The sequence below is a fragment of the Serinus canaria genome, chromosome 19 (assembly GCF_022539315.1).
Source record: "Serinus canaria isolate serCan28SL12 chromosome 19, serCan2020, whole genome shotgun sequence".
Taxonomy (NCBI): Eukaryota; Metazoa; Chordata; class Aves; order Passeriformes; family Fringillidae; genus Serinus; species Serinus canaria.
The window spans coordinates 8166611-8182293 of record NC_066332.1 but is presented as its reverse complement, the minus strand read 5'-3'; the positions used below and the strand labels follow the sequence as shown (position 1 = coordinate 8182293).

General features: G+C 45.8%; 1 protein-coding gene across 2 annotated transcripts in view; it reads left to right on the top strand.

Moving 5' to 3' along the window:
* CASTOR2 (cytosolic arginine sensor for mTORC1 subunit 2) overlaps positions 1-15683 on the top strand; it is a 127292-nt gene that overhangs the window by 91538 nt on the left and 20071 nt on the right. For both annotated transcript variants that reach the window (XM_009098705.4, XM_030232977.2), the window contains exons 3-4: positions 13778-13971; positions 14771-14903. In XM_009098705.4, coding sequence (XP_009096953.1) covers positions 13778-13971; positions 14771-14903 — 327 coding nt within the window. The remainder of the gene's footprint in view (positions 1-13777; positions 13972-14770; positions 14904-15683) is intronic.

Below are 15683 nucleotides of genomic sequence, written 5' to 3'. Positions count from 1 at the left end.
TTATGGGTTCATGTTCAGGAGCAGTGCAGAAAACCCCCATGTCCCATAGCAAAGGCCACATGTGCTCCCACAGCACATCAAGAGTAGGGGATTCCTGTTTGTCCCTGTGCCTGGGAAACAAGGCCCACCTGAGCAATGTCTCATTTCTCCTGGATGTTTGGAGATGTGATTTGTGTAAAGAAGGGCTGTGAAAGAGGTCACACCGGAACCAGCCACCATCATCCCTGCTTTCCTCCCTCCCTCTTCCTCTGAGAGCAGCAGTAAGGCATGCTGCATGTATGTGAGCACTGTGTCAGCACATAGGAAAGAATGAGATCTTCCTGTTCCAAACAGTGGCAGAAATAATCTGACCAGTATCTTCAAAACATCCCAAATAACAAAGGTTGTGTGCTGCTGCAGACCATGGTTGGAGATGGCCACCCAGCCCCTGTGAGGATGCTCACTCCTCTGAAGGGAGCTGGTCCTGAGCCTGGTCACAGACCTGGACCCAGCCCTAACCAAGCTGATGCCTGGCTGAAGTGTTGAGTGGCCAGTTTGCACCTTGTGCCCTACCACCTCACACAGGGAGGATCTGTTTGCAGAGTACTTCTGCCGTGCTTGGAGTGCTAGGTGCAACAGAAAATAGGCTTATAGTGTAACTAGGGAGATATCTTTATTTGTAGACAGAAAAAGTGTGCACTGCTTTCCATGTTCAGGCCGTATACCCATTCCCAGGATGTACTTCCAGCCCCTTCAGCTCCCTCTGTCCCCCATTTGCCTGGCTGTAAAAGCATCCAACAGCCAGCACTCACACTGTAATTTGGGCTCAGGCAGCACCAGGCGTTGACTTTTCTATCCAGAAAAAATTATTGTTATTCCTACTTGCTTTCACCCTTCCCTCCCCATCTCCCTTTAAATTCCTACCCCTTGGCTTGCTGAATAATTTGAAGGTGCTAATTGCCCCGCACTGCAGCTGATCCATTGATCTGGAACACAAACAGTCCTCAAGGTAATTTTCCATCTGAGCCAGTCTGGGGCTTGCGCAAGTGCTGATGTTTGTTTCCTTGCTTTTTAATTTCCTGCAAAGAAAAGCTTTTGTGTTGCTCTCGGTAAGATTCCTGTGCCTCTGCCTCAGCCAGCAGCTGCTCTCTAAGGCCATGTGGAGCTGGAGGAAAGGGACACTAACAGTACCTGATTCTGTGTCATTGAAGTCTGTGGGTGGAAATGGATAATCCTGCTCTGTCATATTGTGTCCCTCTATCAAAACTGTTAGCCTAGTCCCTGAAGTATCCCTGAAGTAAAGATGGGCTTCTTTGCCCGTCTTTAGTCCTGCATTTGGGACAGACTGGGAGCAGCTCAGACTCTTTGTTCAGTTATAAAAATACTTGTTTGGTTAGATAAATACTTGGAGGCAGAGGTTGCAGGGGTTGCACATCTGTGAGGATTCAGACATCCCTGTCTGTAACAGCTGACCACAAAATCCAGCACTGGGTCACTACTGGCCACTGGGAAGTGCATCCTGCACAGCAGACAGTTAATTTTCCTGGCTATTGCTTCCAGCAGCCTCAGCAGAAGCTGTGCCTTTGCAGGGTTTGATCCGAGGGGCGGGGGTGTGGGATGATGTAATGTTACCAGCTCCCTGCACTGGTGGGAGGAGGTGAGGTAAAAAAAACCTCATCTGCATTCATTTCTCTCTCCAGCTTGTATACACTGGTTCGGTTTACCTGGAAGACTTGTTTTTGTGTTTTTAAATTAAATCAGTGGTTGTTTTTTTTACCCAGGGTAAGGCTGGTGTGGCAGCTCTGGTAGAGAGCAGGATGGGGTTAAAGGGAGCACTGCTCAGGTGTTTGCAGGGCTGTACCTGTGGGAACCCCCAGAGCAGGGGGGGATGAGGTTTGCAGTCCCATCTCTGCAGGCAGTCTTGTCTGCAGGTGGTGTGTGCTTGTAACTAGAAATGAGTAGCAGTTGTCTACCCCTGAATGATAAGGAGATTTTGAAAAATGTAACACCTGTCTTCCTTCAGAAAAGCAGCCCCTTCCCAGACTCAGATAAGTTGCCCATGCCTCAGACCCCTTTGGATGGAACACTGCAGGCTGAATCAGGAGGTAAGGACAGGTCTAAGGTGGCAGGTAACCAGGCAGAGGGCTGGGAGGGGAGAGGGAGTCATTGGCATTATTTGCAGTCCTTGCCTCTTTCCAGGCCAGCTGGTAGATCCTGTTGCTTTGGCAGGAGGGAAAGGTTCACTCCTGCTAGCATCTCTCACAGCATGCCTTTGAAGGGGTGCTGGCTGGAGTGACTCAGCCATTGCTCTAAGGACTTCTTTTATGGAAAAGGAGGATCTGCCTGAGTGAGTGTGTGCAGCCCTTACAGCTCCATGCTTGGCTTTTCAGAAATGGCAGGTTGATGACACCAGGAATAATGTGACACCTCCCAGCCAAGGAAAGATTTTCCCAGTTCAAACCGTACTGAGTATTCCCTCTGTCCATCCACAAATTCACAGAGAGTAGGAAAAGGGGAGTAGAAAGACATCCCACAAGTTGGAAACTGAGCTGCTGTGAATCCTTTTCCCTGCACCATCCCAGGTCACCTGCATTTCTGGCAGTGTCGGGGTTGGGAACACATCAGAGCTCAGCTGGCAGCTGGGAAAGGTCTTGTTTTTTTATGATTATGGGCTCAGATGATAGGAAGACAACAGGGGTAATTCTTGTGGTGGTGATGGGTTTGGTAGCCAGCACTCCCAGATTTCTCTCAGACTTGTCCACAGACATGCAAATATGTCTGCACTGTCCTGAAAGTCCCTTTTGAAGTGATGTAATTATTTGGGTGGTGCTATGGATCCATTCTGTAGTCTCAGAGCAAGAAGGGAACACCCAAGAAATGGACCTGTAATGGATGTCTGTCATTGGACACTGTTGGAACTGCCTCTGCTCTGACTCTGTGCGCTGAGTGAGAATTGTGTATCCAGAACATCTCCAGGAGAGAAGTCTTCTCCTTCACATCCTTTAACTGGACCAAGGATAGGCAGGCATTTAGCAAAACATGATGTTTTCTTGGAAAGTTAATGACTGTTAAAAATGGCATTTCTTACTCCTTTCCCTGCCTGAGGCCTGCCCATGGTTCTGGAGTGACCCAGGATGTGCACAGGATCCTCACTGTGGCAGAACACAGGACTGCAGCAGCACTTCCAGGAACAGCAGTCTTGTGTTCCCACCAGGACACAGATTCACCTGACTCTTCTGCTTGCTGCAAGCTTCATGTCAGTCCCAGGTGAAGGACCACAGGCAGTCCAGAAGGCTTCCACAAGGCCAGGAGAAACTTACAACAGCAACAAAACCCCTGCCAAACCCCATGCAGACACTCATTGGATACTAAATACTTCAGCCAGGACAGGGAAAGGAAAGGGTTCATGAGTTCTTGTGGGTCATCAGAGATTTGTACTGGGTGCCTCTGGTGAAGCAGCTTCAGCTGCAGCAGGTCTGCCAGATATGTAGAAGAACTTGCCACTGCTTGGGTGTTAGGTTAGTGCAGGACAGGCAGAGACTCTGGGTGGTGATCGTGGCCTCTGCCTGTGGCAGTGTAGCACTTTGTGGTTGTTGAGGTCAGCTCTTTGTCAACACAGGGATGCTGATTCTTTGCTTGAGGGTGGGGAAGCTGAGGTTTGGAGGTATGCTGATTTTAAAGGAAATACACTGTGTTTCACATGGCTGCAAGGAAAACTTGCATTGCAAACATATTCTTTTCCCCTTGGGAAATTCTGGCTTTTCTTTGATCCAGCTGCTGTCCAGATGAAGACCAAAGGAGTCACTTGTTTTGGGTTTAGGTGGGAGCCTAATGAGGAAAGAGGAACTGCTTGGATTTCTGGAGCCATTTCTTTTTTTCCCACTTCAGAGGGATAGGAGAGGAGTGGACACCCCTCACCTCTCTGACACAGGCACTCTTGGGGATGGCTCTGAGGTGCCACCCTGCTGCAGACAAAGGAGGCTTTGGGAAAACAGCATGACATGGAAATACCAGCACACAAGCAAAGCAGAACTGCTTCCTTTAAGTACTCAAGGGTGGCTGGCCAGATCACACTTCCTGAACTTTATTTTGGTGCTGTTACTGTAACACCCAGGAGCCACAATGCTCTGTGATGCTAATATTTCACATAGTTATTTTGTGCAGGAGAGAAGGACTCTGGCAACCAAGTATTTAAAGTGAAAGGGAAGCACAAGCATTTAATGTGAAGGGAGAGGATGTGATTTGCTCAAGATCACCTCACAAGCTAGTGACAGAGTAAGACAGGTTAGTCACTAATAAGCCAAAAAACACTTACAATATATTGTGATTAAGAAATAATGGGTTTCTGATTGCAATAACACAAATTATAACATCTGTTTTGTCTCACCCTTCACATGAGACTGAAAATAGAATAAAACATTTTTTAAATGCCTCTCAGTTACCCCATCTCTAAGTCAAAAAGGGCTTAACCAAACAATATTTTGTGGGGCCACACCACAGTTAGAGACTCACAGCATCCACCTGCAGCCATTGCAACTGCCCCAACATTCCTGCACGTGGATTGTCTCTGTCTGCCAGGGACAAGGCACCTGTGAAACAGCCTGCAGCTCTACTTAAACATCAAGCCAGAATCCAGCTGGGCAAGCAATATAAAAAAGTCTGGAAGGAAGAGAAAAAAGCTGCCCAGAAATGGTGCATTTATGAACGCAGCACATTTCTTGCCTTTGCTTTCACTACACGCTCCAGCAATAACATTCACTGTATTTTAGCTCTCCTCCAGAAATGGGCTTTTCAGTTTCCTCTGCTTGCTTATATTCAGGCACAAGAGAGATCCTGAACAGCTTATATTAGGTAAAAGTCACTGGTTTGTCCAGTCCCAGTGGTGTGCCAGGCATATTGGATTGCTGGAACTAGCCCAAATTCATGTCTGCACCCTTAACTGAGGAACAGGGATGGGGATGAGCAGGGAACTCCAGAGGTGTAAATAGATCAGTCAGCCACATGGCGTCATCTCTGCTCTGTACAAATATAGCTGAGGACATGCTGAGCAGAAAAAATCATTTTAATCAGCACATGCTCTTTTGCCAGCTCTGGAACCAGCATAAACACATTCCCACTTCTGCTGCTTTTAGCAGACTAGCTACTAAACTTTCTAGGACAGTGCCACACCTCAGGATCTACCTCATCCCATTCCTCAAAATCTGTGAAGGCTGTGTGCCCATGCCAGCAGAGGTGAGGATTCTTTAATATCTGCTGAGAAAGTGGTGCCTGTGTTGCCAGATAGGTCAAGAGAAGCAGCTCCATGGTGTCCTCCTTCTTCATCCCAGGGCATAGACATTGTGCCTGGGATGTCTTTGTAGCTGTACCATTGGTGGTAAAAATACAGATTTCTCCATCTTTGCACATGACACCTCCAGTGCTTTCATGTCAGACTTTCCTATCTCATGCAGATATGTGGGCAGATGTATAACAGTGGAGCTTTACAGCAGTGTGGTTTCTCATCCCTAAATTTTTTTATAAAGCCCTTGCTTGGGAGCTGCTGGATCAAAGTGGCTGCAGAAATAGTTGCTATCTGGGGGGTAGTGGGTGGGACAATTTAGGAGAAGTAGGTACTTTACCTAAAAAGTTTCTATCTGTTTCAGAATATTCACTCCCCCCTGCAGATTGTTTATATGGACAGTGAAGCTTCAGTGATGATGGCTGAGCTGATACAGTGTCTACTGTAGCTGCTGGAGTGGCTGTAAATACCCAGTATTAAATCCATTGATGTGTCCAGTTAGGAGTCATTTCTCTCTCTTTGAGAACAGGGCTTGAAAAAATTCCCTGGGTGGCCTCAGTGCTCTTTGAAGCAGATTTTTGAGTCTACTAATTTTTATAAAATAAAGGTGGGATGAATGTGGTTATCATTTCTCTCCAGTAATGGGCTTAGAGGACTCCCTTGTATGTGTCTGTAACAGTGGTTTCCATTAAATGGACATAGGACCCAGAGTATGTGTAATTCCCTGTGTGTGTAATTTGTCCTATTCACATGAATAGTTGAAATTTCAAGCTGGTTATTGTACTGGGTAGAGGTTGTATTGAATTGTCAGGACAGCATGAGAAAATTGCACTGGGTACATTCACCCATTCTAGTGTAATCCATAAATAGCCTTTAGAGTTAATTACTCCATAAATTGAAAGAAAATCTGTAACAGCAGACAAGGAGTAGTACAAGATAAACATCATGCAAGAAGTGAGGGAAGATGCACTACTTGAAATTGCTTTGGGAACACTCCTAGGAGGTGTGGGTTTGGTACTGGAGGCAGCTGCTCAGAGCTCACAGAGTGGGACTTGGACAGGCTCAGGGTGCTGGATTTTCCCTAGAGTGCATTCTTTTTTGCTTACTTATTTTCATTTTCTTTTTCTTCCTCTTCCTGTTTGTCTTTTATGGTCTTGATAGTGGAAATTAAGAGACCTCTGCTTTTCAAACCTACCTAATTATCCCTGGAATAGCACTAGCACAAACAGCTGTCTCCCTCAGAGACGAAGAAAGATGCTCAGAGAGGTCAGAACAAAACTTCCCAGTCCCTCCCATTCTAACCTCTTTTTAGACATTCAGATCTTTGTGCAGGAATTTTCCATGCTGCTTTGTGTTAGCTGTGAAATGCTTCAGTTGTGGGATGTATTTAAACCTCTGCTGAACAGGTCAGCTGGTTCTTGAGAGCAAGGTTTAGAAGAAATAGGGGAGTTTGTACCCACTTTATGGGTAGGAAACTGAGGCACAGAAACATTGGGGCCAGATATATAAAACATCAAGCTGTTACTTCCTCTCTGCAGAGTGTGTGAGTTTATGAACTTAACAATGTTCTTTTGACAGTTGTGTGAGTGGGATTAAAGCTAAATAGGAAAATGAGATGACAGGTTTCACAGCTTCCCTGTTGAGGGTATTTGAAATAAAAAAAACCCTCTCTGTTTTGCATGCTCTGTTAGGAGAAAGTGTCAGAAATACAGAAGCATACAGTTAGAGGTGGCAAGGTTCCCTGGCTGTGGATCCAGTCCTGTGGAGAAGCCCAGGCAGATACCCAGGTGCATCAAGGGCAAATCTGAGATGCACAAAGAGCAAAAAAAGACACAGAAATTGAAGTTTGAATCTACTAATTTTTATAAAATAAAGAATGTGATTGTCTTTCCCTCCAGCAAAGGGCTTAGAGGACTCCCTTGTCTTCTGTCCCTATTCCTGGAGAAACCTGATGGTGAGGCTGTTTCACTGATAAGAAATGATAAACACCTGAGTCCAATCATGAACTACCATCTCAAGTGCCTTCAATCCAGACCCAGAGAAACTGATATCTACCCATTGCAGGAAGGTTGCACTGGGTGGTTTGTGAAAGTCCCTTCCCACCCAAACCATCCTCTGATTCTCTGATCACCAGTATTGTCCTCTGAGGAAGGTGACAGCTGACCAAACCATTAGCATAAATGGAAAAAAATAGCAAAATCTGCTTGGTCATGGGTGTGCTGACTTCTCCCCGGGATGATCTCAAGCTTGTTAGCTTGTGAGATGATTTCAGCTGGATTGGAGCTATGGGATTTTCTTCTTCCTCCTGTGCACATAAGCAATAACTTTTTGGACCTAATAATCATGTTCCTCTGCTCAAAGCTAAATGAGCTTCATCCTGCTTGGCTTGTGCTTAGATCCTAAGTCCCTTGGTGTGGGAGTGCTCTGTGGCACTCAGATCAAACTCCCACCAAGAGCCTTGTGCCTGCAGCCACCTCTCTCTGCAAACTGCCCACAGGATCTTGCTTACAATTTATGCAGCAGCAAAAATCTTTGCTCACAGTTATTAAGTGTAAAGGCAGCAGCCTGCATTTTGAGCCCAAAAGAGAGGCTGTTTGCATCCTCTGAGAAGTCTGATTTGCAGTGTAACATCCCCAGGATGTTTATGCTGCCCTGTGGGCTCCTGTGGAGGAAGCACAGTGTTGGATCACTGGCTTGTCCATGCAGCAGAGCAAAGCATTCTGCAGGAAGCACTTCCAGAGTAGTAAGGACACAAAGCTAGCCACTGGACCAGCTTTAGAGCTCTTTCTGGATTTTAGCACACTATGAAAACTGATAAATAAATACCTTTATGCTGCTTTAACCCCTTTCACACAGCTTGCTGGAAGTGAGAAACAGAGAATTCCATTTCACAGCATGAAAGGAATATTCACTTTGCCTGATTTCTCAAAAGAAACTCGATTCAGGTGTTGTCTTCCACCCACTCTCCCCTCAGGATTTTGAGCTCATATGGCCAGTTTCCACAGTCCCTGAAAGAATGAAAGTTTCCAGAAATGTTTCCTGAGCAGAGATATCCAGGTCAAATGTGTGTTTTATGCAGATATCAGGGGAAACACACCACTTGGTGCTGGCAGGGGCCCTGGGCATGCCAGCTCCCTGCTGATGGCTGGGGCATGGCATGGCATGCTCTGCATGGCAGCACCCACCTGCTGCACCCATGGCCTCTCCAGCTCCTCCAGCATGGTGCTGCTGACTGAGAACTTGGAAAGATGCCTAGGCTTTGGATCAGGCTATACAACCTCAGATAATCCCTCACTTCATTTGAAGATGAGATTTTAAAAATGCAGAGCAATATGGGGAGTGGGAAGAGAACCCTTTAATGAGCATAAAGATCCTATTGAATATATAGGTACATTTAAACTGTGTTGCCACTTGGTGGCATTGGGCAACAGCTCTCCCAGTTTATCAGGACTTCTGCAGTTGGCAGCATTTATATTTTTAATGACTTTCTGCTGGGGTCCTGATATTGCAGGAGCCTTTTGCTCTATCTTTTTAGTGCAAGCCAGGCTCTCCCTGCCCTTTTTGCAGAGGGAAACTATAAAAGGTAAAATAGTTACAGTGTAAGGTTTCTAAAGCCAGAACACTGATCAGAAACCCCTCAATATTTTTAAATGTCATTATTTCTTAATATTTGCAGTTAACTGTGGCTGGAAACATAACTCTCATTATGATGAATCAAATGAGCAATTGGTTCAGTGAGAGTACCAGAAGAAATCAAGGAATAGCACATCCCTCAGAGCACTCTGCTATAATGTAAAAGTTTGTGTACTGAGTGAAATAAGTGCTTAGGAGATGATCCAACATCACCAAAGGAGGAAGCCAGCTGAGGGTCGTCATATCTCTCCAAGCACTGTGATAAATCCATGATTTATCTACAGTTTCACTTGGAAGCTGAGAGGTGTCTGATTGCTCTAAAGTTGGAAGAGTCCACAGAAAACAATTCACAGAGTGTCTTTGTGGGGGGAAGGGAGTTAGCAGGGTATAGTACAGGACTCTATTGGTGTGGGTAGGTGAAATGGATTTCTCTTGTGGAACTGTGCATTTTCCAGTTATTTCCCCCTTAGCTATAACCTTTTCATGAGAAATGTGAACCCATTTAAACTAGGTACAGATAAAGGAAAAAAAGTTCTGGTGGTTTTGCCCTTCCTCAGAGCATTTTGCACATGTTCCAGTGTTCTTTTGGAGAGGTAGGGCTCTCTCCCAGTGCTGTGCCTCCTGCTCTGCAGGGTGTTGGAAACTGAGGTGTCTTCAGGGTAGAGAATGTAGGCAGAATGAATGTTGTTTTTCTAATGTTGTGCAGACTGACACTGTCAGACTGACTCTGGTCAGGGTTGTAAACCTGGAGATCTTCCTTCCCTGCTCTCTGTGACTTCTTTGGCTGCTTGCAAAGACCCACGAGCTGGAATCTCATCATCATCCCAGCATCCTCCCAAGGATATTTTAGGAGCAGCAGCTCACAGTATTTACAGCATTGCATAATGCTCCAGCAGCATTCAATCCTATTTGGGATTCAGCCAATGTTTGTTGTCCTCCTTGGAAATGGTATTGATTATTGGAGCTCAGGAGCCAATTATGGCCACTATGATACTCACCACCTCACATCCCAGGGTGATGTGCTGGGGAGACTGCTCTTCTTCAACTGTGGCTGCCAGTGAGGCTCTGGACAGGCTCCATACCTTGTAAATCATCTGTGCTGTGAATAAGCAGTTACTCACATCCTAAATGTTTTGACATGCTGGCTGGCTTTGGTTTGCACAGGGTCTGGCATTAGTTTGGTACCTGTGCCAATGGAGAGCAGCCCCACAGGCTTTTGGAGACCAGCAGCACTTGGTACCCAGTGTTGCATTGCCAGGGAAAATCATCCTGGACTATCACAATGATCACATCTTGTTGAGGCTGGTGGTGTTCCATGCCAGAGACCATGGATGGAGTAACAGCTTGAGTCTGGAATCCTGCTCTTCCAGACTGTGGCAGTTGTCATGTTGGGCAGCAAATGATGGTTATGGAGCCTGCAGGAAGCTGAGCTGCTCCTGGTGCTTCTTCAAGGCCTTACAAAGCAAAACCAGAACAATCTTAAGGCTTCATTCCAATGAAAGGTCAAAATGAAAACCCTGATTATAATAAATGAAGCCCAAATCTCTGACCTTTTAGAGGTCTTTCTCAACCAGAGTTGAGATGTCCCCCATGATCAGAAGTGGGAGTGACTCTGATAAACCAGTTGCAAGAGGATTTTGAGAACCCAGCATAGAGATTTCTGCCCAATGGAAGGACAAGGGATGTGGCCATGCTGAAGCTGTGGGGATCTGGAGCTCTGTTCTCCTGTGGGGATAGTGGTGGTGATGGTGAGTTGGTACTGCAATGTGGGCAATTCCTCATTTTACTCGTTATTTATTACCTTACTCTGCCTGAGTCTGTGCTAATGTTACAGCTGGTGTTCTCAGCTTTCTTTGGGTTTACAGCATTGAACAGCTTCCTGGCCAAAGCACCATCCCACGTGGCTTATTTAATGCTATTTTGATGAATTTGTTGAGCCTTCAGCCTGGGTTTGCTTCATTAAAATTTGGGCTGTACTTTTCTGTCTGGTTGCCCAGTGGAAACAGTGTCCAAAAGTGGTATTTCAGTCACTTCCAGTATATTTTTCCAAGTTAATTGAATCATGAGAAGCAGGTTACTTTGGCAAATGCAATGGGCCTTGTCATACTTCATAGGGCCTGTTAAACACATAAACCCAGAAATTATTAACACCTCCCAGTAGTTACAAGTGCAGTGAGCAAATCAAGCCTTCCTTCCCCCTGAGGAAGAGCTTGATGAGGTCTTCTTGGGGCAGCTCATCCAGTGCAGCTGCTGTTGGAGTGAAATGGGATAATGCCTCTGTCCACCCCAAAATACTGCATCTTCCATCACATCCCTGTCCCAAAATTGTGTTTAAACTGATATTTAATGAATTGCAGTCCTTTTCACCTGTACAAAGCAGGCATATCATCTCCTCTGTGTATAGAGGGGGGAATGAGCTGTGATCTCACTGCCAGGAGTGAGTCACTAGTGGGCTTGGGCACACCTGGGATGTGCCTGCTGCAGGTGGGATCACTTGGTGAGAACAGGACCCTGGCACATGTGTAGCTCAGCAGCAGTTGTTTTGAGCTCCATCTTCTCCATGCCAGGTGATGCAGAAAGCTTGGACTTGGAGGTGCTTTTCTGATGCAAAGGGCTGATGAGAAAATGGTATTTTGCTGCAATAATTTGCTTCAAGCACCTTGCACAGATCTCTCTGACATAACATGCTGTTGATTAATGCACAAACTTACCTCCTCTCCCTCGTGTCTAGTTTTCATTCCATGTAAGCTCTGATTATTAAAAAAGAAACATTGGCTTATGGAGCTAAACATCAAAATGCAGAAGCAGAACCCTCAGTGTCCCCACTGTTTGCAGTGTGTATGCTCAGGGTTGTTTTCATGCTACACACAATTGAGGTTATTGAAGAGAGCAAAATGTGTTTGTTATTCAGGTCATTTTGGGTTTTCAGTGCTGTCAGTGTCTCAGGGAAGGGATGCCTGAGGATTCAGGGTGAGCTTAGGAATTTATTGCATGGCGTGTGGGGCTGTACAGAAACAACTCCCAAAGATCTCGTTGGAGGAAGAAGAAAGGATGGAGGAGCCAGGAGTGTATGGACATGGAGACATGCAAAAATTTGCCTGAAGTGCCAGGATGCTGACTGCAAGAGCAGCAATGCTGGGCTCTGTGCTTTCAGACTCTTGGGCTGCATCTCACCTCTGAGTTGAGTGTAGGCCACCCCTGGCACCTCTGCTCTGTGCTTGCTGGCTGGATCTGCATCTGAAATCAGATTCCTTAGCCCAGGTAGATTTAGCTGGGATTATGCATTTGTTAGTCTGGATCTGAACTGTTTGTTTCTATGATTTGCCAAACAAAAATCAAAAATCCAGAGAGTCCTAGAGCAGTGTATGCCTTCATTCCAGAGTCTGCATCTGGTTTTCTGGGCTGTTAATGTATGAAGGGTTTTTTAAAACAGTTAATAATTTGTATTAAATTGTTTAGCTTCAGATTTTTAACTACTTAACCAAAACAGATTAGAAACAAGTGAAATGAGATTATTCTTAGTATTTTCCATTTCCAAAGTAATTTGCTTTTTTTTTGCGTTATTATTGCTTACTTCGTAATCCCTAGTGTATGTGTTACACCATCCATTCCTTGCAGAGCCGCGTGGTGGTTCTGCCTTAGAGATGGAGGCAGGAGCCCACAGATGCACAGGGTGCCTGCTCTGCATCTTCAAAGACTGGGGCTAGTTCCCAGGCTGCTCTGCCAACCTTCATCTCCAGTCCAGGAGCACAAAATTTGGGTTTAGATTACAGTGGGAAAAGGGAAACAAAAGAGGTCAGAACACCCTGAGTGAAATGTTTGGAGAAATTGTATGATAGAGATTTAAATCCAAGACCACTGTGCTGCTTTGAAAGTAAACCAGCTGGAGAATCCCCATAGAATTATCTTGAGAGAGATTTCAGGTTGGAGTTCCAATTTAATAGAAAGGTTGCAATAAATGCAGTGATACACAGAAGACTGGCACAAAGAGTACAGCCTGGCACTCTGATGGTCAGGGTGCTGATGACAGTCCTGTCAAATGATGGTTGTATCAAAAGCCATGGTCCTGTGGAAGTTCTGACCCTCCTCTGGATCCATCCAGTGGTGGTGATGATGTTGAGATTATATAGCTCAGGTTCAGGCAGGAATGCTCAGTACTTCCCCCAGGGTGGGGAGCTTCACAATGGCATGATGCAATAATGTGAGTCATGGGATATTTTGGGGAGTTCTTGATGGTCAAAGTTACAACTCCTATTCTGGTGATGCCCATTATGGCCCATTTGCAGAGATTACCCACTTCAGGATGGGTGTGACTGTGCTGGTGCTTCCTCAAAGTGGAGTTATCACAGCTGAGTGATTGGTGTGAAGAAGAAACACTACCCTGTCTTGAAGGCTTTGCTTCTTCTCCCTTACCTAATTTAACACCCAGCCTGTACCTGGGGTGTCAGGTGTGGGATGGGCAGCTCCTGCAAGTGACCTATAATGAACAGTTTGTCAGGAATGATGTAGAGGGGAGTAGAAAACAGTTTGTTTAGACCCACATTGGCGCTCTCCTTTTGTAACCACACAAGCACCACAGGCTATTTCCACTTGGGAAGGTCAACAGAATTGGTCACTGGCATCCAAGTGAATTGCTGAGTCGCCTGCAGTTCCCTGTTTGTCCTTGACAATCTGTGTGAATCCTGCCATGGAAATTGACATAATCAGTACATGAAGGAATGTCACAGTATGAGCCTGTGGAGCAGCATGGGAAGGCCAGGAGGTTGGGATAAGGGGCTCATCTCACTCCTTGCACTAAGGTCTGTGCTAAGCACATACTGGCACGTGGTGGACCTGGCTCTCTCTGCCTCTAAAACAAACCTCTGTCCTCCCCTTCTGTCTCTGCAGAGCTTCCTTCCTCGGAACACTTGAGCGTGGCCGATGCAACATGGCTTGCCCTCAACGTGGTGTCTGGTGGAGGTGGCTTCTCCAGCTCCCAGCCCATCGGAGTGACCAAAATTGCCAAGTCAGTCATAGCACCCCTAGCTGACCAAAACATCTCAGTGTTTATGCTCTCCACCTATCAGACGGACTTCATCCTGGTAAGAGGACGTGAGGGGACCAGGCAGAGTCACTGCCACCAGATGAAAATGCAGTTGGGCAGTTCTGGGAACAAGTTGTCTGGGAGTGGCAGAAGTACCAAAGTCTGCTTTACCCAGAGCTCTGCTCCTTGTAGTTAGGCCCTCTGACATCTCAGGAGCTTTTGCCATGGGATGCAGCATTTGTTGTCATGGGTTGTCTGGTGTCTAATGCATGCTGAGCCCACACAACAGTCTCTCCTGAAATGGAGGTACTGGTAGCACTTCCCACCATCACTCAGACACTGGTTTTCTGAAAGTTAGAGGAACAGCCAGTATCTGCTGTCAGGTTGGCTGGTGATGGCCAAGAGGCTCCAGAGTTGTTTTGGTTATAGACAGACAGACTGCCTTTCTGTCTCACACATCCATGTGTGTGCCTGCACACAAGGCACAGTCTTATTTCCTAAGGATACAAGACTGAAGAACAGGCAGTGCTGAGCTGTTGCTGCAATGCTGGGAAAAAGGTGAAGCCTCTGCCACTTGGAAATCTCCACATTCTTTTTACAGTCATAAAAGCACTCTGGTGCTTAATCCTACTGATACTCCCAGGGGTACTACCAAGTGTGCTTCTCTTAAGATACACTTAAATGGTAACTCAAGCAGGAGTTGTGTCCACTTTGCTGTGCACTAAAAGTGTGTACCCTCCACTGCAGGGTTTTGTCATTTCTGGTGCATATCCAGATAGCACCATAATATAAGATACCCAGATAATACCATAAGATATCCATGATACCATCCCCAGGTAATCCTGTTGTCCCCTCAGGTGCGTGAGCGAGACCTGCCCTTCGTGATGCACACGCTGGCTGCCGAGTTCACCATCCTCAGAGTAGTGAATGGGGAGACAGTGGCTGCTGATGACTTTGGGGTAACAAATGGATTTGTCAAACCAAAACTAGGTAAGGACCAGCTTGCCAGGGATTTGGTGTCCTTGACACATAGGGTGGAAGTTCTGCCTCCTAGCTTCCTTCAGCATTTGGATGAATATTTATCTTGTTTTAAGAGTGCAGTCTTACAAGCCTCTCCAAGTCCAACCAAGGATTTGAGTAGGTTCTTAACTTTCTGAGCAGTGCTAGTAAGTTTGGCTGAATTTTAGCCTTTTAATGCTAGTTTTTCTAGAGGAGACATACCTTTGGTAGGACAGAAGTTAAAGTAAAGTTTTGTTGCAGTTGCAAAAATAATGTTGACTGCAGCCCATATTTCCACACTTCAACATTCCAAAGGAAAATGGCTTCTCTAAAAGCTTCTTTAAGTATTGCAGTGATGCACAAAGATTGTTTTGTGAGGATCAAGGCCACAATGAGCCCAGGGCTGTACAGAACCATAGAATGTTGCAGGCTAGAGGAGCAAGTATCAAGCCAAAGGGCACAATCAGGAAAAGGAACAACTTACATACATATGCTTACTCACAGACATGTGTGTGATTTTTTGCCCATAACCAGACAAAGCAGGGATCAGTTATTATGAAGTGCATTCAGTTTCATCACTCAAGAGCTAACAATCACCCTGTTTAAAAAATGAGTCTTGAAGAAAAAAAGCATCAAGAAAGCGCACAGTGAAACACATGTTGATAAAGCACCAGTCCACAGTTTGCTGTGTTGGTTGCATGCCAAATGCTGTGTTGCTGTTAGGTTGCATGCCTAAATGCTGGCTGCTTCTCAGCCACTGGCTGCAATCTG